This window comes from Plasmodium yoelii (genome assembly GCF_900002385.2).
Source record: "Plasmodium yoelii strain 17X genome assembly, chromosome: 11".
NCBI lineage: Eukaryota > Apicomplexa > Aconoidasida > Haemosporida > Plasmodiidae > Plasmodium > Plasmodium yoelii.
In genome coordinates, this window is record NC_036183.2 from 975,361 (window position 1) to 1,000,103 (window position 24,743).

General features: G+C 21.7%; 5 protein-coding genes across 5 annotated transcripts; 1 reads left to right on the forward strand and 4 right to left on the reverse strand.

Annotated features, from left to right (window-relative positions):
• Positions 1–434: 434 nt before the first annotated feature.
• PY17X_1123200 (AP2 domain transcription factor AP2-SP3) lies at positions 435–7,115 on the reverse strand (the record flags this gene model as incomplete). Its single annotated transcript, XM_724955.2, has 1 exon — positions 435–7,115. The coding sequence occupies one exon, from the start codon at positions 7,113–7,115 to the stop codon at positions 435–437; it is 6,681 nt and encodes a 2,226-aa protein (XP_730048.2).
• Positions 7,116–12,123: 5,008 nt separating this feature from the next.
• Positions 12,124–13,689, reverse strand: PY17X_1123300 (chorismate synthase, putative; the record flags this gene model as incomplete). Its single annotated transcript, XM_719228.1, has 1 exon — positions 12,124–13,689. One exon carries the CDS (start codon positions 13,687–13,689, stop codon positions 12,124–12,126), a length of 1,566 nt encoding a protein of 521 aa, XP_724321.1.
• A 1,087-nt stretch (positions 13,690–14,776) lies between these two features.
• On the reverse strand, positions 14,777–19,259 carry PY17X_1123400 (nuclear polyadenylated RNA-binding protein NAB2, putative; the record flags this gene model as incomplete). The annotated part of the gene is made up of 12 exons (XM_022956515.1): positions 14,777–15,319; positions 15,415–15,470; positions 15,591–15,663; positions 15,755–15,829; positions 16,218–16,279; positions 16,429–17,118; positions 17,437–17,495; positions 17,654–17,726; positions 17,942–18,338; positions 18,607–18,650; positions 18,750–18,855; positions 19,077–19,259. 12 exons carry the CDS (start codon positions 19,257–19,259, stop codon positions 14,777–14,779), a joined length of 2,361 nt encoding a protein of 786 aa, XP_022812408.1.
• Positions 19,260–21,182: 1,923 nt separating this feature from the next.
• On the forward strand, positions 21,183–22,394 carry PY17X_1123500 (ferredoxin--NADP reductase, putative; the record flags this gene model as incomplete). Its single annotated transcript, XM_022956516.1, has 1 exon — positions 21,183–22,394. The coding sequence occupies one exon, from the start codon at positions 21,183–21,185 to the stop codon at positions 22,392–22,394; it is 1,212 nt and encodes a 403-aa protein (XP_022812409.1).
• Positions 22,395–22,718: 324 nt separating this feature from the next.
• Positions 22,719–23,754, reverse strand: PY17X_1123600 (EGF-like membrane protein, putative; the record flags this gene model as incomplete). Its single annotated transcript, XM_022956517.1, has 4 exons — positions 22,719–22,855; positions 22,971–23,018; positions 23,140–23,400; positions 23,496–23,754. The coding sequence occupies 4 exons, from the start codon at positions 23,752–23,754 to the stop codon at positions 22,719–22,721; spliced, it is 705 nt and encodes a 234-aa protein (XP_022812410.1).
• Positions 23,755–24,743: the final 989 nt, after the last annotated feature.

Below are 24,743 nucleotides of genomic sequence, written 5' to 3' on the forward strand. Positions count from 1 at the left end.
AATATTTTTTAAAACTTAACAATGAAATATCAATAGCTCTTTAAGATAAAAATGGAAATTTCCTTTAATTTTTTTAGAAACATTTAAAATGACAAATAAATAGATCATAGAAATATTGTAAAAACAGAAAAAATATATAAAATATAAAATTCCCCATTAATAGGACCTTCGAACCATCACATATGTATCATATCCATATATGCACAATAAATTTTTAATATACTATCAAATTGTTTGAAATAAAATAAATTTCTAAACGTTCATATTGAATTGGAAACTGTTGTATATATGTGTGCTTTTGCACAGCTTTGTTGAAAATTGTACAAAAATGCAAAGTGACAAAGTGAAAAAAATAATATTATTCTGTTTCAGGTTAGAACGATTGGGATATAAACATTTATATGCACATGCATAATTTGAAATGTTTCCATCTGCTACTGTGCAAGGGCTGCATTGTTTTTTTTAACTTCTTTTATAAATTTTTTGATTAATTCAAAATCGCCATTTGGTGTAATTTCTTCAAAATTATTTTGTATATATTCATTATTAAATAAGCCCGGATTTGTATTTTGTTTATTTGTATTTTGTTTATTTGTATTTTGTTTATTTGTATTTTGTTTATTTGAATTTTGTATCAGATCCATAGAAATATCATGTTCTTTAGATAGCATGTACTGGTTTGGGCTTGCGTTATTTGTGTTATATTTGCTATTTTTGCTACTTTCGCTATTTTCGCTATTTTTGCTATTTTTGCTATTTTTGCTACTTTCGTCGTGATTGGTTTCGGATAATATACTACTTGAATATCCTACGTTAATGTCACAATTTTGTGAAGCATTATTTAATTCATGAAAAATATAATCTAAAATTTTATTGTTGTGTTTATTTTGGTCATGTTTATTGTTGTGATTATCATTTATTTCAGAACAATTTACAACATTGTTATTTTTTTCAAAATCATTTTTTTTATTATTATTATTGCTTTCATTAAAAAGGTAGTTCATTTTATTTTCGTCATTTTCTAAATCTATATTAATATAATCATCTGCATCTTTTTTATCATATACATTATTGTTAGATTTTGATTTTTCATTATTTATACCATTTTTTATATTTTTGGAAAAATAATATGTTTTATCATTTTTCATGTGTTTTTCTATTTCCTTTTCAGAAAATTTACAAACATTTTTGTAGTTTCTATCTTTGCAATTATTTTTCCCACTCTTTCCATGATCTATATATGAACAATATTCACAGTATGAATCATATATTGCATCGTGCATCTGTTCCTTATGCATGCGGTCATCATGCATCTGTTTACTAACACTTTTATTGCCTACACTTTTACTGCCCACACTTTTACTACCCACACTTTTGCCGTTCCAGGCATTGCTTGGATACACATTGCTATTTGTAGATTGATCGTTTTCACATTTGGACATATTATTTGGCGAGATGTCATTTCTTTTAATCGATTCAAAGTTATTTGTTTGTTTTTTTTGATCAGAAAGCAAGATAGGTGGTGTATCTACATATTCTGTTGTATGCTCATTGGGATTATCAAATATATCATTATTTTTAACGTCATTTAAATATTTACTTTTTAATAATATTTCATGTATATCTTCTAAATTTATATTTGTAAATTTTTTTCTATTTTTAACATTAAAGAATTTTTTAACATCTTGATTTTTATCATTAAATAGAATTTTTTTATTTTTTTTATTTGTAATAAATATGTTTGAATCATCTATACAATTCAATATTGGATTTTCATTTTCCATTACATTTATTTGATCTTTAAAATAGTTTCCTTTTAAATCATAAATATTTTTTTTTTCTCTAATTTGTTCATGTTTATCTTTATAAAATTCTAAATTTACACAATTTTTGTTAGTATAATTATTACTATTTCGTTTTTCAAAAATTATTTTATTTGTTTCATCATTTTTTTTATTAGTTCCAGATGTGTAAGATAATTCAGATATACACACATCATCTTTATTTTCACAATTATTAGAATTATAAATATTATTATTTGAATATGATCTAACATTTTTATTCTTATTTATAGAAAAAAATACTTTTTTATTTGAATTTTTTATATCGAAATCTGGAGAACAATTATAATTTATTAGTTCATCATCTGGTATAACATTAAGATTTATTGATTTTCTATTTTTTTTTAAATCATTTTTTAGATAATTTATTTCATTATTTTGTTCACACAATTTTGATGGTACTTCTAAAATATCTTTTCCTCTATTTTTATTTCTACAATTTTGGTAAAATAAAATATTTTTGTTTACACTTGGGCAAGTTGAGACGTTACTTATTTTTTTTGAATTTTTAGATGATAAATTTATTGGCGATAAAACATTTTCATTATTATTTTTATTCATATAACAATTTATTAACATATTACTATTTTTACCATTATCATAATTATCATTCTTTTTTTTATCACAAAAAATAGATGTGTAACAATTTACATTTTCATTACTTCCCAAATTCATGTTATTATTATATATATCTTCATTTTGAACCTGTTTTTTTCGTGTTAATATTTCAGGATATTTGTTAAAATAGGGGATACTCTTTTCAGGCAACTCTTCACATATTTTATTTGCGCTCAAATTGTTATTTTTATGTGAAGCGTTAGGATATTCATTTTTCCCGAACTGGTCAAATTCGGAAAATTGTTTAAATATGTTGCTATTGCCGCTGTTGCCATTGCCGCTGTTGCTATTGCTATTGTTGCTATTGCTGCTATTTCTGTCATTTTTTCTGTACAAATTTTCAGAAAAATATCTTTTCCAAGCCATTTTATTACAAGATTTGTCATCCGTTTTCATAAAGTTGTTTAGATGTGCATCTACCATGTCATCATACTTATTTGTTCTTGTATTCAAATTTTGTGTATCATTAAAAAAACGATTTGTTTTATTCGGATAATTATATATTGCAAAAGGATCATTATAATTTTTGTCTAAATTATTATTCGCACAATCATAAATATTATATTCATTTTCATTATTATGTGAATTTTTTTTTAAAAATATATTTTTATTAATTTTATTTATACAAATACATTTTTTTTTTTGAAACTCGCAATTTTGTTTTATATTAAATTTGTTATACACATTTTCATCTAAATGAGAACAGACACAATATGGGCAATTGCTATTAGATAAATTATTATTTGTATCTCTTTCAAAATGTTTATCTAAATTATATATTTTAGAACATGGGGTAGTAGGCACTTCATATCCAATATTACTATAATTATAGTTTGGCAAATTATAGTTTGGCGAATTATAGTTTGGCAAATTAACGTTTGGCAAATTAACGTTTGGCGAGGTGAAGTTTGGCAAATTCAAGTTTGTCGTGTTGAAAGTTGGCGAGGTGAAATTTGGGGGGCTGAAATTTGGGGGGCTGAAATTTGGGGGGCTGAAATTTGGTGGGCTGAAATTTGGTGGGTTAAAAGTTGGCGAGGTGATATTTTGGTTATATGGGCCATAGTGAGGATAAGGGATAGAAGGAGTTGTGTTTGGAATATCTTTATTAGACATTTTATCTTGATTTAAAGACATAAATTCATTTATTTTATTTTTAACAGAATATGTTAATGATTGTCTTTTATTTTCTGTAAATTGATCTTTAAAACAATCACTTAATGTTGTAAATATTTTTTCTTTTTTATATTTTTTATCATAACTATTTATGATATTTTTTAATTTATTTAAAAAATTATGATCATTATAATGGTTAAGAATAAAACTATTAATTTTATTTAAATATTGATATACTTCTTTATTTTTTTGATTTTCATATGTTATCCAATCTTCATTTTTTATATAATCTGTTTTTCTTTTTTTCCGTTTTGATATTAACAAGTCAGGTAAATTATATTCATTTATATCACTAATACTAAGTCTTGATCTTTTGGTTTTTTCAGCAATATATTTACCACATAATAACCATCTTAAAAGAAATAAAATAGATATTTTTTTACTATTTTTATATCCATAAAATTTACAAGAAATTGTTTTAAGCCTCATACTACCTTTATATCTATATCGGACTCGAAATTCTTTATTGTGTGGATGAAAATGTGGTTGCCACATTGTATCAATTGCATTATAATTTATTTTTCGATTTTTGATCTGTTTTAATCTTTTTTTATTTAATAATATTGATGCTCCATTATTTATTCCTAAATTTTTCATTGGACTATCACAAATACAAATAGAATCGCAAAAACTACATCTTGCATATTTGGTATCATTCATTTTATTTTTTTCATTTTCTAAATTTATAGATTTTTTTTTTTCATATATAACATCATCTTCACTTGATTCTCCAAAACAAAATAAAAAATCACTATGTTCAAGTTCATTATATTTTGATATATATTCCTTTAAAAAATAATTTATTTTTATATAACTATTATCTTTTCTCTCTTTAATAATTATTTTGGAAAAATCAACATTATCATTGTGCATAATATAATCAACAATTGTGTGTATTTCTTCATTTTGTTCATCCTTTTCGTCATTTTTTTCGTCCTTTTCGTCATTTTTTCTGTCATTTTTTCCGTCATTTTTTTCGTCATTTTTTCTGTCATTTTTTTCGTCATTTTTTCTGTCATTTTTTTCGTCATTTTTTCCGTCCTTTTTCCCCTCATTTTTTCCGTCCTTTTCGTCATTTTTTTCGCTAATAATAAATTCGTTTGGTCTAACACTTGTGTGTAAATTATTTTTTTTATATTTTTTCATTTCTTCAGTCCTTTTTTCATAATTAAATATGTCGATTTCGTTTATTTCGTTTATTTCGTTTGTTTCGTTTATTTCGTTTGTTTCGCTTGCTTCGTTTGCTTCGTTTTTTTCGTTTTTTTCGTTTGCTTTGTTTGGTTCTTTTTTTTCGTTTTTTTCGCCATTTTTGATATTATTTAATTCATTTTCTCCTTCCGCTGTTAAATAACTATTGTTGCTTTGAATTTCAAGTTGAAAATTTTTGTCCTTTTTTAAATTAAACATATCGAATTCTATACAACTATTTATCATATTTTTGCTGCTATTTATCATATTTTTGCTGCTATTTATCAGATTTCTGCTGCTATTTATCAGATTTCTGCTGCTGCTTGCCCCATTTTTGTTGCTATTTACCCCATTTTCATAGTCAAAAATGTTTTTATTTTTTTTTGGCCTAAAAAAATATATTTTTTGTGTAACTTTAGCATTATTCTTTATCTTTGATTTATTTTTGTTATTTTCGAACTCATTTTGAAGAACGTCATCATTTCTAGAATCATTTTTTGCATTGTCTATTTCCATAACAAAATTGTTATCCAGATTTAGTATATGATTATTATTAAATAATTTTTTTTTATTATTTTTATTTTTTTTTAAAATGTGTCTTTTATTTAATAATAAAAAATTTGTATTTACATCTTCAATGTTATCATCTTTGTTTATTACATTATTATCGTGGTTATTATCGTGGTCATTATCGTGGTTATTATCGTAGCTAATATATTTATTTGATTCTTTTTTTTGTATATTATCTTCATCATTTACACTTTGAGAACTATATGAATAATGAAAATCATAAATATCATTATATTCATTTAAACCATTAGAAACACATGAATAGAATTTTAAATTATCTTTTTCATTTATATCATCATATTTTCTATATTTATCAATAAATATATTTTTTATATTCAAATTTTGCATTGTTTCCATTTCAGAATCATCATTTTTTTCTACTGAACTATGGGTTCTACTTCCTCTACTTGCATACACACTATTTGATTTTTGTGTTTTTTTTTTATTAGTTGAAATATCGTCAGAAAAATAAAAGTTATAATTTTTACTAGTATATTGATTTTTAAATAATGAAAAATTCATTTTCTCTTTTTTATATTTATAATTATAATATTTTTGTCCATTTGTTTTTACAAAATTATTTCCTAATTTTTTCACAAGTTTATTTTTATCAAAAATATTTGATCTCTCATTTTTTAAAGGTTCAAAATTATTTTGTTTTTCAATTTTTGGGTTAAATATAGTGTCTAAATTTTTATATGGTTTTATATTTTCATCATTATTCTCTTCAAAATCATAATTTGAATAAAAAGATGTCATATTATTTAAATTTTCATTATCATTTTTTTTTTCTAATAATACATATGACCTTTTTTTTTCAGACATATTATAATTTTGATCTTTTTCTATTTTATCATCTCTTTTTATATTATTCTCTATTTTCCTCGAAATTGAGCTATCAAAACAATTTTCTTGAATTGAATTTTGTCTATTTTCCAAATTCCCAATTATAAATTTTTTGCTTTTTATAGAATCATTTAAATTATCAAAATTAGGAATAGATCTATTATTTTTAAAATCAATAAATTCATTTTTTTTATTTGTACTTATGAAAATATTCTCACATTTTTTTAAATCATTTTTTTTAACAACACTTTTATTTTCATTAATAAATATCTTTTCTTTATTTAAAGAATTGTTATTTATTAAGTTATTATCAACATGTATATTTTTACCATCTACATTTTGTGCTGTTTTATTTATTTCAAATTTTTTTTTAAAGTGGTTTGTATCTATATCTGTACCTGAATTTATACTGCTTGATTCTAAAGTAGCATCTATACATCTGTTTCGTTTTTTTAGTGTATTATATATTTGATCTTTGTAATTATTTGCTTCATTTTCTAAATTACTAAAATAATTTAAATATTTTTCCATATATATATCATTATTTATTCCGATATTTTCATCATCATCATTATTAATTTTATCCCAAATTATGTTCCTTTTATCTTGATTACTATCTTTTATTATTAAAGATGGTTCTGAATTTGATATTTTTGTGTTTTTTTTTTCATCTTCATATGAAAAAGAATTGAACAGTTCTTCATTGTTTTTGTCTGAATTGAGTTCTATTATATATTTTTTATTGTTAAAACTGTTACATAATTCATTATTATTATTTTTATAATTTATATAACCATCTTTTCTATTTCCAAATTTATTATTTTTATTTTTATCTTCCGAAATATTTATTCCATGGTAGTTATTATTTATGCTCTCCATTTTTTTAATATTTCAGTCTATTATATTATTATAAAATTAAAAAAAAAATAAAAAATACAATATGTACACTATAATTTCTATCTACTTACACTAATGTACATAAAAAAAAAAAAAAAAAAAAAAAAATATCCCAATATAAATTATGGGTCTTTTATATGTATTATATATGAATTTTTAATATTGGTTTATAATGAAGACAAAGTGGGGCCTATTATTGTTCATTTATATATTACCCAAAAGGGGGAATCAAAATAGTAGCAATCTCAAATAAATATGTATATGTATGTGTATGCATGTATATGTAATAGTTTTATTTGTTTATTCTATAAAACGACTACAACTTAATCAAATATATATTTTTTTGTCTTAAACTTGATAATATTTACATCTAGTAAAACGATAAATACATGTGTATACAGCATAAATGAATGTGTTCATATGAAAATTAAAAATTAACACTTTAAAATGAATATATCAAGTTATTCGCAATATATTGTATAAATAAAACCTAAACAAAAAATAAAATAATTCCTATCAGCATGTATGCACGTATGTATGTATGTATTCATGTCAGCTCATTTTAAAACAACTAAAATAACAAACACATAAATTATTTAATTTTGTAAATTTTTTGTATTATATTTTTATTTATGATTTAATTAATATATAGATGAAAACATATTTAAAAAGATATACAAATATATATATATAATAACATTTCTGTAACAATAAATAGATGCAGAACCACAAAAATTAATTAGATGTAAAATATATATATCAAATTGTATAAAGTAGTATTCAATTATATAAGCATGTAAATAATAAATTAATCATATAATGTTATATATCCATGTAGTAATATTCTTCTGTGTATATTATTGTGTACATATGTTAGTGATATTTTTTTATCTATTTAACGCCATAAAATTATGTACATTATATATATAATAAAACGTTGTAATATTACATTTTTTATTAATAAATATATATATAAAAATAATAAATTTAATAATTAAAAAAAAAAAAATGTATATATGTATATGTATATATGTATGTATAATATATATCCTTTGTATGGAAAATGTCTATATAATAACAACAATTTTATACAGAGATATATAAAAGATAAAATGACAATATAATAAAATATTATTTATATTTATAATAAATTATAGATGTATATATATATGTATTAAAAACAAAATTTTGATCTAAAATATAAAAATACACCTCTGAAAAATTGATAATAAAATAAAATTTAATTCTTCAAATATATATAGTTTTAGTATAATAAAAAATAATAAATCTTAAACAGATAAAATATAAGAATGTTGTTAGTCTTATCTACAATTTGAAAAAAAATAAATAAATATTAATATTAAATTGTATATATACATTAACTAAAATACATAATTTCTTTATTTTAATCACGTCTATTTTTTGTCCATTTTTTTTTTTAAATAAATAATTAGATGCAAGTATATATATTTGATTATTTTATAAAATGTTCTAATTAAAATAACTATATAATTAAAAAGACGCGTTATATATATATATTATTTATATCGATTAACTTGATATTTTTGTTAAAAAAAAAAATTGTATGCAACCCTTGAAAACATATTCACCTACATTACGTTAAAAAAATATATGTAAACAATATACTTAAAAATAAAATGGGTATTAATAAATTAGATATATATATATATACATATATATGCATAAACTAAATTTAAAAAAAAAAGAAATAATCATACAACAATATGAATCAAGCGTATTTTTTTGTAAAGAATAAAAAAATTAAAAACTAAAACTTTGAAATAAATATAAGGGACATTGAAATTCGTTGATCAATAAACAATAGATGTCAAATGTTAATACAAATATATGCATACATATAAATATATCTTAAAACATATAATAAAAATAAGTCTATGTACACACCATGGCTTTATATACTTAAAATATTAATAAATATGACGCATGCATATACATATATCTAAAATTTATATATTTTTTGGCTGCTATATGTTATATACTAATATAAATTAGAGTTTTTTTTTTAATTATATATAGTAAAATAATAATATGCGTTTAATTCAGGTTTTTTTATTCGTTTTCATTAAAAAAGACAAATTTATTTTAAATTTTGAAAAAAAATATATATATCTATATATTTATACATAGAAATATAAATATTTATAAATAAGAATACATGCATAGAAATTTGCAACCACAACCATAGAAAAAAGCAATATACAATCATAGGCATAGAAATATGCAATATACAACCATAGATACATAATGATACATGCATAGAACCATTGATAATTAGTGAAATATGTATATATTAGTGATAATTATATACCATACATATCGTATATGTAATATATATAGTACATATATGTAGAGATACATGCAGACATATACAATACATATATGAATACAAATATATAAAAGGCATACAAACATACATAAAATTATTATTGCATGCATATGAAACATATAGAGATATTTACATTATACATAGATATGATACATGCATGCAATGTATTATCTAATATAATACAACAGCACAAACTAATATTTGCAAATATAATAAATAATAATTAACTTATTTTATTATATCCTTGAATAATTAAATAATTAATACTGGAGATAAAATATACAATAGAAATATAAATAAATGAATAATGTATTCTTATTAAATTATCATAATTATTTATATATATTATTATTATTTTTTTTTTTTTTTTTCCAACAAAATAGAAAAAATCAAAATTAAAAAGATATTCCATATGTTTAATTGTAAAAAATCACCAAATTATCATGATATGATGTAATTATAGAGAAGATAAAACAAGTAAATAAAAAAAACAAATTAATAAATTAAAATAACAATTTTTTTTTATTATTATTTTATTTATCTTATATTTATATTAATAATGATATGGTTATATTATTATAAAGTATGTATATATATATATATATATATAATATGTATATATATAATATGTATATATATTTTTACATAATATATTATTACACATGGCATAAAAAAGAAAAGTGGACCAAAGTGTATTTTTATGGTTCCATTGAAAAAAATGTTATAACTGTAAATATATTATGTACATTTGTTCTTAAAGAAAAAATTATGAATACAAAAAAAATCGAAATAAAAAAATTGGTTGAATTATTTTTTTTCGTTTTTTAGTATATTATGATAGGTAAAGGAAATTACACACCATATATGTACACACATTTATATTAATAAATCTATAAGAATAATAATTAAACAAATGTATGAAAAATATATATATCTATATTACTACAAAGCTATTTAAATATATATATATATATATAACATACATATGTGTTATTTCACATTTTTTATATTTTTTTATTTTTATTTTAAAACATACCAATAAAAAATACCATGAATGAAAACCAGTTCAAAATTAAATAAATAAATAAACAAAAAAAAATATATACATATATACAAATTATAAAAAAAAAGATTTACATTTAAAATCTTTCTATGAAATTGTATGAAATATAAATTATTTTTATAACTATAAAACAACGGTTTATATAGGTACACACCAAAACATAAAGATCAATTTTTAGCATATCTCTTTATATATATACAATTTATGTGTAATAATGTATATGCAAATTCCATAGTTTTGTTTTTTAAACATTATTCAAATTTCACAAAATGATACATAACATATAAAATCAAATATGAATGTGATATTTTAATTGTTTCAATTTATACACATAAATATATGGGAAAATATAAAATACAACATTATATATTTTATTTGTATATCTATATAATATATTTATATATAATATATATATATATATTAAGTGGAACAGAACAAACATAAAAAATAGACAATTTCCATACACACACCCATTTAAGTGAGCGATATGAAAAAAAAAAAAAAAAAAATAGAATAAAATAAATCAACGATAATAGAATAAGAAATAATTTGATATTTACATGAACAAGCAATAAAAAATAAAGAAAAGAATATAAATTAATATGAACAAGCTATACACATTAAATTTTTGATTTTAATTCCACACTTATATTGAATATGGAAATTAAAATTGTATACACATATTTTGGTTTCACTTGAAAAAAATATATAACATATTTATCATTGTTATAAAACCATAGTCTTTCATAAGCTTTATTTTTTATTAGGAATTTATTAGGTAATATGTATAGTTAATATTTCTTTACATTTTAGCTATTAAATATGTACATGCAGGAAAAAAAAAAAAAATAAAAAGGGTAAATCTATATTTTAATAAAAAGAAATAAAACTTGGTAAACCTTCGAATTTCTTTATATCTTCCTATGAAATATTGTGTGTTTTTTTATGATAATTATCAATATATTTATTACTTTTAAAATTACAATAAAGTAGAAACATTATATTAAATTTTTTTTTTATGAAAAATAAGTCTTATGTGATAAAAAAAAAAATATAATACATATAGTGAGTAATAGTTTGGGTGAAAATGGAACATATTAAAAAATGCATATAAATAGATTGTCATATAAATAGATTATTATATAAAAAAGAACGTATTTTATGATGTCTTATTAGTTTTATTCACAAATATAAAGGCTATATATTCAAAATCAATTAATTTTTATTAAAACGTCTATTTATTCATTTATTTGGTTAAATTTTTAATATCACAATTATGAAACATATATGAAATTGTCTTCACTATATGTGTAATAAAATTATTTATTTTATAAACCCTTTATTTGTGGATATTAAAAATTAATTAAATGGGGTTTATATCTAAATTAGTGGTTGAATGGTGTAGTCACCGTTTCTTTGGGTCATTTTGGTGCCTTGCACAATATGTATATGACTGTGAAATAAATAAACAAATAAATAGATAAATAAATAGATAAACAATAGATAACCAAATAGATAACCAAATAGATAACCCAATTTTGGGACATACACAACTTATGTTACCCAATTTGTTCATGTTCATAATTATCATAGTGGATATACGAACTAATAGAAGGCAGATTTTTATCACCATATTTAGAAATCTGTCGTAAAATCATATCCCCAATCACAATAGAAGATGATGCTTCAATTACAGGGGGTATTCTCGGTAAAATACAACAATCATGCATTCCTTTTACCTTTAATGTACATATATTTCCTTCAAAATCGCTTGTTTCTTTTTCTATTTGTATTGAAGAAACTGGTTTTATTGCTGATCTAAAAATGATATTATTCCCTGTTGATATTCCAGCTAAAATACCACCACAGTTATTTGATTTTGTAATTAATAATTTGTGTTTATTTGGTATAGTACAATAAATATTTGAAATGTGTTTTTCCTCATATTCATTTTTGCAGACATTTTTTTCCCCATATTCATTTTTGCACATATTTTTTTTTTTTTTATCATCATTTGTATTATCCATTTCTAATTCTTTCTTAATCTGTTCATATTGGTAACACTCTTTTATCTCGTTTATATTTGGATGTACACATTTATTTTCTTCCTTGAAATAGCTATTTATTGCATCATTTTTTTCCAACGGAATAAATAAATCATTATGTTCAGACCCTAACATATAAGAGCCACTAAAACCGCTACCAAATTCTATACCCTTAATTGCTGGTATGGATAAAATAATTTTGCCTAATTCTGATTCCAATTTATCAAAAATAGGTTCCCCAATTCCAATAGGAACATTTTGAATAACACAAGTAGCAATTCCTCCTATACTATCTCCTTTATTTTTTATTTTTAAAATACATGAACATATTTGTATAGCTGTATAGGGATGTGGACATCTTGTTTGAAGAATTACCCATTCAATATTTTCTTTAATAATTTTTTTATCATTACATTGTATTATATTATTTTTTTCTTTTTCAGAAAATATTAATATTCCATCTAAATCATATATATTATTAAAATAATCCATAAATATTTTTTTATCTTGATTATATTTAACACATCCAAATTTATCTACCAATTCTTTACTTGGTGGCCATTTCTCAAACATATCATTAATTATTTTAGGTATTTTTATATTTCCAACAGAATATACATAAGAAACTATATGAATATTATAATAATTTTTTAGCCATTGCCCAATGCATGATCCTGCTGCTACTCTTGTTGCAGTTTCACGACCCGAAAATCGGCTACTTCCACTTTTATTTTTAACATTATATTTCATAAAATATGTATAATCTCCATGACCAGGGCGTGGTATATTTATAAAATTAGAATATAGATTTTTTTTTACATCTTGATTTTTTATTAGAAATGTAATAGGTGTTCCTAATGTTTTATTATCATCAAAACCTGACAAAACAATTAATTTATCTGGTTCATTTCTATTTGATGTTAATTTAGATTGATTTGGTTTTCTTCTATTTAATTGTTTTTGAATTTCCTCAAAATTTATCGTAATATTTGGTAAAAAACCATCAATTACACATCCAATTCCTTTTCCATGGCTTTCGCCAAATGTAGTAACTTTCAATAATGTCCCATATGTGCTCATACTTTATTTTGTTTGTTCATACATTTTTATTATCTTCAATAGCTAGCTATTTTTTTTTTTTTTTTAAACTGAAATATATTTATAATAAAAGGAAAAAATCGATCTTAATATAAAATCCATTACGCATATAATAGTATGGTCGCTGTATAAATTACAACAATATTAGATATTGTCAAAAAAAATGTATATTATGTATGTATAGCAGTCTTTATTTCTCCTTTTTTACAAAATATTCTATGAATATGTTTTAATCTATATATTTTTAATGCATATATTTTTAATGCATATATTTTTAATGTATATGTTTTTAATGCATATATTTTTAATGCATATATTTTAAGTATAGTATATTAAATGGTAGTGATTTATTATTATAGCGGAAATATATATATTATATAATCAGTATTAATTGATATGCCAAAAAATGGAGATTATATGTATGTATGTATGTATACATTTTTAACAATTATTATTCTTAGTTTGTTTATAAAATTAAAAATCCTTTTGAATTTGTATATATAGTTTTTAATGTTTACATATAAATATAATTTGTATAATTTTAAGTAAATCGGAAAAAAGTAAACCCTGAATAAAGGTAAAAGCAAAATTTAATAAAACTAAAATAAATGTTAAAACTTAATAATTAATTTTAGAAAATATAAAATAAAGTAATATATAATTATATAAAAAAAAAAAATTAATATACATGAAAAAAAAAAATAAAAGTAAAAAATATTAGGGAAAATTGGAAATACACAAAAAGAGATGAATAACTCATACAAGTATAAGTTCATTACAATGGGGGAGGGTAAGGCACAACACACAGATTGCAAGCCGGTGAATAATTATACCTTAAAAGCTAATACATTATATATGTATATAATTAAAAAAAAATGTATAAAAATATAAATAAAAAATAATTTGTTCCAAAAATATAGTCATGTAACAACAAAATAATGTTACAAAAATTAACTCAAATGCATACAATAAATATGTATACATATACCTATATGAAAATTATATTATATTCATAAAAATTTATAAAATTATAATTAATTTTTTTTTTTTTTTTTATGTATTTATTTAATTAATTTTCTGAATTGTTTATATGTTCTGAATTTCCTTGATCGGTTGGTAAATTATCTTGATTAAATTTATCTGAATTGGTAACTCCATTAAAACAATTATAATTAGAAACATTATTTTCGCTTAAATTTCCTAAATTATTTTTGTTAATAGTAAAAGGTACATTTGTTTGTGATAAATTTATTAAGTTATTATTTTTATTTCCATCTCCTTCTGTACATTCTCCTGATTGCAATTCTACAGTATTGTTATTGGTATAATCGTTATTTGTAAAGTTGTTATTTGTATAATCGTTATTTGTAGAGTTGTTATTTCCTAAATTATTTAGTTCTTGCTTTTCTGCTTCCAACATACCTTGAATATATTCATTTTCATTATATTCGGATTTATTTTTATCTTTTTTCATTTCTGGTGGTGTTTTTGGCATACTAATCGAGATTTGAGCAACCTTGTTATCAAAGCTTTCACTATTTGTATTTTGGGTAGTATTATTTATTAATTTTTTATTTAAAAAATAGCCATTTGTTCCGATTTCGGGCATATTCTGTACAAAAAAAAAATTACAATGTAATATATAAATAGTAGTTTGCATTATTTTCACATTATCTATGAAAGTTTTAGAGAATCAAATATTCTTACTGATGTATCCACATGATCATGGGAATAATTGCAATAATAATTGGCACAGTATGCTCCTATTAAATTAGTTGGTAAAAAAGAAATAAAGGTTTATCAAAAAATATTTTATTATAAATATTCACAATATCTTCATAAATGTTCATATTTTTTTTTCACAAATTTTTTTGTATATTTACCAAATTTGCATGGGACATTTGGATGAATATAAATACATTCTGATCCAAAGGCACAATAAGGCCAATTTCGACACTATAAAAAAATTAAAATTAAATTATATTTATTTGTTCATATGTAATATAAAGATATCTTCACAAATTATGAACATGCAATAATATCTTACATTTTCCACTGGATGGATGTATCGACATTTATCTCCAAATTGGCAATTTGGAAGGTAAAGGCATTTTTTGGGAATCTAAAAAAGAAATGAATTAGGATGTATGCATTATATATACATACGTGAATACATACGTGAATGCATACGTGAATGCATACGTGAATACATACATGCATACATATGTGAATACATACGTGAATGCATACATGAATACATACATGCATACATATGTGAATACATACGTGAATGCATACATGAATACATACATGCATACATATGTGAATGCATACATGAATACATACGTGAATGCATACATGAATACATACGTGCATACATACGTGCATACATACGTGAATACATACGTGCATACGCAACTGTTCATACGCAAATGTCAGAATAACATAATGAGTAGCATTCAAATGAGCATATAGCGAAAAAGCAGAGCAAATATTTCCAAGAAATTTACCTTCACCACTGTATTTGCGGGATCAACGACACCATCTTGGTTAACCATTTGATTTCCACCAGCTATAGAAAAAAATAAAAAAAATGACATACATATATATTTTTCGGCATACCAAAATTACTAAATGTTTGACTAGCCAAAAATACAAACATAAAAAAAATTATATGCACAAGCTAGCTAATGTGCATATTTTTTTTTATTAAAAATGTACCTATCGCTACATTTGTGGTACCATCATTTATGTGATTTAATTTTGTTTCATCTTGTAAATTTGTATTTTGGGTATTGGGTAATTGGTCATTTATTTGAGAATTTGTAATATTGTTTTTATCACTGTTATTTGTCATATTATTGGCATTTTGATTTATCCATACATTAGATATTATTGGTTGTGTTGTGTGTGTATTTTGTGGTTTTATTGGTGACTTATCAGAATTAACAAAACTTTTATTAAAATGAATTTGTTTATTAAATTTTTGAATATGAAATTGTTCTTGATTTTTTTGATTGTTTAAATACATATTATTATTATTTGGATTTCCAAAATTTAAGGTGTTGTTATTTTTTGCATTAACGTTCATAATATTATTTTTCGGATATGAATAATTATTACTGTTCATATTATTTTGAAATTTATTAGTGTGTGCAAAACCAGGTTGAGGAATCATATTTTTTTGTTGCATATTATTATTATAATGATTTGGATTGGGGGGATTAAAATAATTATTATTCACATTATTAGCCATATAGCTATTATTGGGATTATTCACATTTCCATCTAAAATATTTGGTTGAGATACCATATAATTACCTTGGTAATATTTTCCTTCGAAATTCATGCCCTTGTCATATGGATAATTTCTGTTCATGACATAATTTGGCATTTCTTGAGGATTTAAATCTAGCCAAAAAAAAAATAAATAAGTAAATGAATAAATATACGAATAAATATACGAATAAATATACGAATAAATATACGAATAAATATACGAATAAATAAACGAATAAATAAACGAACAAATAAACGAACAAATAAACGAATAAATAAACGAATAAATAAACGAATAAAATAAAACATTGTAGTAAATAGCAGAGTGACGAAACTTTTTTTATTCCATTTTATTCCATTTTTATTCCATTTTATTCCGTTTTCATATATCCATTAACTTGTTAAAACGATATAACAGTTACACAGATATAAATATGCAAATTTGCTTACTTGAAGAAGCGGGTTGTAAAAATGGGAATGTTTTATCATCCCCAAATCGTGGATTTGGCCTAAAAATAAGTTAATACATTTTATAAATATAAACATAAATTTATACAAAGGTTAAAGAAAACGAAAGTATGAAGCCAGCCTAATTAAATATTATTTATATTGCATATGAAATATATTTTATTAATTTGTTTTTTTTTTGAAGTCTCTAAAATATTACTTTAAAATGGCTTTATTTTTTTTATCCAAATTGTTGTATTCATCTGAAACCGAGTTTTTTCTCTCTTCCATTTCTAGGATAAAGAATACAAAAAATGTAATAATAAATAAATGAACAGTTCATAATATATATATATGTATATTTTGGCTAGCAACGACAATAATTTTTAATCGCCACTAGTATACAATAAATGAAATTAAAAAAAAAATTGAGTTATATTTAGAATAATTTATTATGCATATATGACCATATTTCATTTTTTTTTTTTTTTTTTTTTTTTTTTTTTACCAGTATTAGAACGTAATCCATCACTATATGAATATTCTTTGTTTCCTTTTTTAATTCCACCTTTTTTTTCAACATAAATTTTTCTATTAGGTGATAATGAACGACTATAACTTTTATCGTTTGTTCGGTCCTTTTCTCTTAATTTTATTTTTTTATCATATTTTTCATTATCATTTAATCGTCTCCTAGGTTGATTTCGATCATAATGAAATTTTCGTGAATGAATTTTTGATGAGTTTGATCTGATACTTATTTCTCTTTGTCTTTTTTTATATTTTTTTGAAAATAAATCAGAATCATTATTAGAATATTTATCACTACTACTTCGGATACTTTTCGACCCTCTTCTGGAACGTGAATTGTTTCTTTTATTTGAATCGTAATCCTTTAAATAACTCTTTAAAATTAGAAAGCATTGAGATGTTAATAATTTAAAAAAAAAAAAAAAAAAAAAAAAATAATGTATTATTGTTAAGGTAGAAAATGCAAAAAATAGCATACGTATTAATAATCTATTCATTTTTCACACGTTCACACTTTCGCACTATTTATAATATGAAATGTGCATGAAAAAATGTATGAAAATATGTATGAACATATGTATGGAAATATGTATGAAAATGTGCATGAACATATGTAGTATGCAAATTTTAAAATGCACAAACTTTTGATTTTTTGGATTGATTAAGTGACTGCTTCGATCTTGAGTCTGCAAAATTATGAAATGAAATTAGGAAATAATGTTGCAAATTGTAGATGCTATATGGTAAAAATACAACATGGATGTAAATTAAAAAAATGATTATACCTGGACTTTTATTTGATCGTGATTTCTCATCATTTAAATTATCGTCCTTTTGATTTTTCTTTATTTCATCAATAAGTTTTAATAACCAATCAACGAAAACTGTAGTCTGTATTTTTGAATAAGAAAAAAAATGTTATATATATGAGTTTTGTTTTATATAGCTATAAATATTATCATAGGCTTATTGCAATTGATTAAAAGAGTGCCGTTAGCTTTGGGCACGTCACGTACATGTACATGTTCATGTAGTTCGCATGTTCATGTAGTTCATATTTTTCTATTTTCTATTTTCTATTTTTTATTTTTTATCTTTTATTTTTCTATTACATGATCCCCTAAAAAGTCCTTCAATTCGTTACACATAAATTCACTACTGCTTTTTGAATTTCCGGCCATATGCCAAACATATTCAGTCAATATATCAACTTCATATTCTCCTAACAATTCTCTTAATTTTTCAGTAATAATGTTTTGATATTTTTTATCGGTTTCTGTGTTATTTGAAATCATTTTTATTTGTTTTTTATCTTATTCTGTTACTATCTTTTTTTAACAAAACTTGTTCAATCTTGGAAATATCCCTCATCAACATATACATACATGCATACATACTATATATACATACATATACATATATACATACATATACATATACATATATATATACATGCATATACATATATTTATATCTATATATAGATGGAGATATATTTCCCCAAGTTTATTTTAACTTATTGCTTTCTATATTATTTTTTAAACTAATATAAAAGCATTTTCTAAATATTATAATTTTTTTAGGATGTAATAAAATATAGTGCTTTGAATTTTCTATGGATATATTATATAAAAATAAAAGTATAAAAATATTTATATATTTAAATACCTAGCCTTTTATTTTGGAATTTTTTTTTTTTTTTTTTAATTCAAAATTATATAATTATCATTTTAAAAATATTGTAATATATATATATTTTATATTTATATATATAATAATTCAAAATTATTTATTTGCTTGTATATGTTACAGTATTATATTGCATCCTTTCCGATACTCAATCATATATATACATGCATATGCATATAATATACATACATATATTATTAATACCTTTTTTAAGATCTTATAAGTTTTGAATTTATTATAATTCAAAAATTGATATATAATACACTTATTTATTCATTATGTATGTATATATATTTTTTATTTTTTATTTTGTACACTATTAAATATATAGCTATTTTTATATTTTTCTGTAATAGTTGTTTATGACTATATTTCCACTCTCAGTTTATTCTGTATGGATGTATATGTTCATTTCCATATTCCTTAACTGAGTACTATATGTATAAAAATATGAACACATTAAAACTACATTTCAGTTAGTTTATTTCAGTTAGTTTATTTCAGTTAATTTAGCTTTATAAATTAATTCATTTACAATACTTATAAAACAAAGGAAATAAAAATATATCTGTTAATAAGAACAAACATATTCCATTTATGGTATATATTCACTGGGAAAATGAAATAAAATATATACCAAATTTAATATCCATTTTTGGAAAAATAAATATTCCCAAATTGAGTAGAAATATACACCTCTAATGTATAAATTGTTTTTTTTTTTTTCCCAAGATGCTATCCACATTTTATTATAAATATTGATTATCACATTATTTATATGTCACTACACATATAGAGATATTCCTATATTTAAAGAATAAACTAATTTTATACATAATCGATATGCATTATTAAAATAAAATAATTTATGTTTTATTTATAAAAATAACCAAAAATATTCCAAATTTTATTTTATTCCTATTACGCTTGCTATATATTAAATGCCTTGCTCATAATGTGTGCAATGAACAAACAGGCGATCAATTAAAAGAGTAAGAAGTGGGTAAGAAGTGGGTAAGAAGTGGGTAAGAAGTGGGTAAGAAGTGGGTAAGAAGTGGGTAAGAAGTGGGTAAGAAGTGAGTAAGAAGTGAGTAAGAAGTGGGTAAGAAGTGACTAACGTGAGTAGTGCTGGATGGCAATCTCAAAAATCAAGAACATTTTTATTTCACAAAAAACAACTTAAAATGTTAAGATATATAATTTGTTTAATGTTTTAGAAGATTATATAAATTTAACGAATAATAAAAACAATATTTTAAAGAAATTCATATTTTTACAATTTTTTTTTTTAATATAGTCCCAAACTAGTTTCTCCAATTTTTGTATAAATAAGTGTATATTATTATAAAAAAAAAAACGAGAATAAAATGATTTATCGAACTTTTTATATTATATAAATTTATGTACATTTATTGATCACATAACCGTTTCGAAATTGATAACCAGTTAAATATAACCAAGCTAAAATAACGAAGCTAAAATAACGAAGCTAAAATAACGAAGCTAAAATAACGAAGCCAGGATAATAAATGAAGCGCCAGGTTGTATTCTCATTCTCATTTTCATTCTCATTTTTGTTTTTATTTTTATTTTTATTTTTATTTTCATTTTCGTTTTCATTTTCATTTTCAAACGCAAGCAAAAATGTGTTGAGCTATGAAACATTAAATAACAACGTTAATAAATATACATTTTTGAAAACAAATCGATATAAAAAAAAATGCACACAAAGAAGATATAGTCAAAAAGAAGCAAACAAATATACAAATTTATATACAGTTAAGAATCCACTTAAATGTAAAGTGATAAATAAAATAAAATTAGTTAGAGAGAATGCAAAACATATGGTATATAATCTTGAAATAAACCACAACGGGCTTTTTAAATATATAGAAGGACAATCATGTGGGATAATTCCATATTACTCTGAAACAGATAATGAATGTAATAATACAAAAATTGAAAATGATGTAAATTGTGAAAAAAATGATGTAAATTGTGAAAAAAATGATGTAAATTGTGAAAAAAATGATGTAAATTGTGAAAAAAATAATGTAAATTGTGAAAAAAATAATGTTAAAAGAAAAAAATGTGCAAGGCTATATTCTATATCTTCAAGCAATTCTTATAATTTATCGGTTGCGATACGAATACATAAATATGAAGAAAATGTAAATGAAATAAAAAATATAAAATATGGATACTGTTCAGGTTATATAGAAAATATAAAAAAAAATGATGATATATATTTAACTGGGGCACATGGAAATTTTATTTTATCTAATAATATTATTGAAAATAATATAAATTTAATTTTAATTGGAACAGGAACTGGAATATCTCCATTTATAAGTTTTTTAAAAAAATTATTAATATATGATGAAAATAATACAATAAAAAAAAATACATATTCAGGTTTTATACATTTATTTTATGGGGTTTATAATGAAGATTCAATTTTATATTTAAATGAATTAGAAAAATTTAAAAAATTATATCCTAATAATTTACACATACATTATGTTTTCTCTGCTAATAAAAAATTAGATGGTTCTTCATTTTATGTACAAGATGAAATATTTAGAAAAAAAGACGAATTTTTTCATTTATTTAATAATTATCAAACAGAGCTTTATATATGTGGGCATAAAGCAATAAAACAACAAATTATGAACATTCTAAAAAGCGATCAAAATTTTGATGCTTCAAAAAAAAAAAGAGTTCATGTTGAAGTTTATTAGTTTATAATAAACTAAATGAGATATTCACATATATCCACACATATATATCCACATATGTATATCAACACATATATATCCACATATGTATATCCACACACATATATCCACATATGTATATATTTTTTTACACTAAGTGTTTGTATTAATCTAGTAAAAAAAAAAAAAAATTATAAATTATAAATTATAAAAATATCGATAGTTAATTAATTAAAAATATATTAATTTATATCCCTTGTATTTGTTAGTTATCCACACAATCTGTGGAATATGTGTGTATAAATTTATTTTTTGTTTTTTGGTGATTTTTTTCAAAATAAAATTTTATTAGCTATTTTTTTTATTAAATATTGAAAAATAACTTAATATTGAATTTGAAAAAAAACTAAAACACATATTACAACAGCATAGGAATAAGACCAATACACTGATTATATATACAAGCCACCACATTGTATATGTTGCTGCAATAAAAAAAAAAGAAAAAAAAAAGTATATTTGCTAGCTCACATTCATACATATATATGTGCAGAAAAAGGATGATTTATCGTCCATTTATAAATAACAGAGTTAATTTACCTGGAGTATAATGAATTACATATTGTGATAACCCTTTTTTTAATGGTTCTGAACAAGTCAAAAAAAATAAAAAAATATATACATATTAATAGCGATGCCCATGTTTATTTAGTTATATATTTATTTATTTAGTTATATAACTAGCTAAAATAAACATTTCGTGTTATACCATCACAAGGAGGTGAAACCTCTACTGTTTGTTTCCCCCATGGTAGCATAGATGGATTTTGTTGGTTTTTTTGTGTCCACCCATTATTACATTCACAAATAACTCTATTCAATTTTGTAATAAAAATACATTTGCCATTTAAACATGGATTTGTTTCTTGAAATGAACATGGATTATTTTCTATTTCACAATTTGCGCCTTGAAAAAAATCACCACACTCACATTTATAATAAGGTTTGTTTGCTGTGGGTATGCATGCTCCTTGTTATGTTACAAAAAAAAATAAAATATTATATATAAATAAGCATGTATATATATGTAGGAATATATATGAAAAATTCATAATTTGATCTAACCTTGCTTACATAATGCAACAGAGCAAGATTCAGTTGTGTTGTTTATATTACAGTCTTGTTCGCAAACATTCCATGTCTCTTTGCAATGTATCCCCTTTTCATTTTCATTACATAAACATAGTTGTTTATCATTACTTAAGACATAACAATCATTTTTACACTCATGATTCTCACAGTTTATACATAATATAGTTGTAATTTTGTTGTAAAAATATACGAGCAATATTATTATTATATTGAATTTTGAATATATGATCATATCGTACGTGTAAAAAAATTAAAAATAACAAATTTGAAGAAATTGGTGAAACAAAAAAATACTATTATTCAATCTTTTGATGTAATAAATTTATATAAAACTAGAAAATAATCTAAACATATTTTTTCATTATATAAATTTTGGAAAAATATATGATCACTTTTATTTTTCTCTTTTTTTAGTCTCGGTTAATTTATTAATTATACATATATTCTTTGTTTTTTTATGACTTGTTCATAATTTTTTTTCAATTTTTCCTGTTTAGGTTTATTTTGTCATTTATATTTTTTTTCTTGTTCATAATTTATCAATGGTGATTTACTAGGTTATTAATTTGCAGTTATATATGTGTACATATATATATAAAGATTAGCAGCACTAGACACTTTTTTACACATATTATAGTTTTTTTTAAAATATGCATATTATTATATTTTCTTTCCAAATGTATCATGTGATTATGTATACAAATTAATTTGTAATTTATAATTTATAATATATAATATATAATTTATAATATATAATTTACATATAATTTAAGATTAAGGTAAAATATAAGCTAGCCGAGTCATATTTTATTGCCATTTATCTCCTTCACAGTTTAATCACATGTATGTGCATATATATAGTGATTATGTATATATAATTTACCTTATTTATTCATAATTTTATTTACAATTAATATGAACAAATAAATAATACATTAACAACAATTTTATTATATTACTTAACAAATGTAAGCATTATATATACAACTCGATCTATTAAATATCACTAATTTATAATTAGCTACTAATGTAGTATTTTTTGTATTTTGTTGTGTATGTATCAATATTTATATATAAAAATGTATTTAAAAAATATGTTAAACATGTTGTGAAGGAAGTAAATATAAAATAGTTTGTTAAATCATGCACACATATTTATGTAGTTGCATTATATATGCTCACAAAAATGATTTCCAAAATAACTCGTGGACATATACAAGA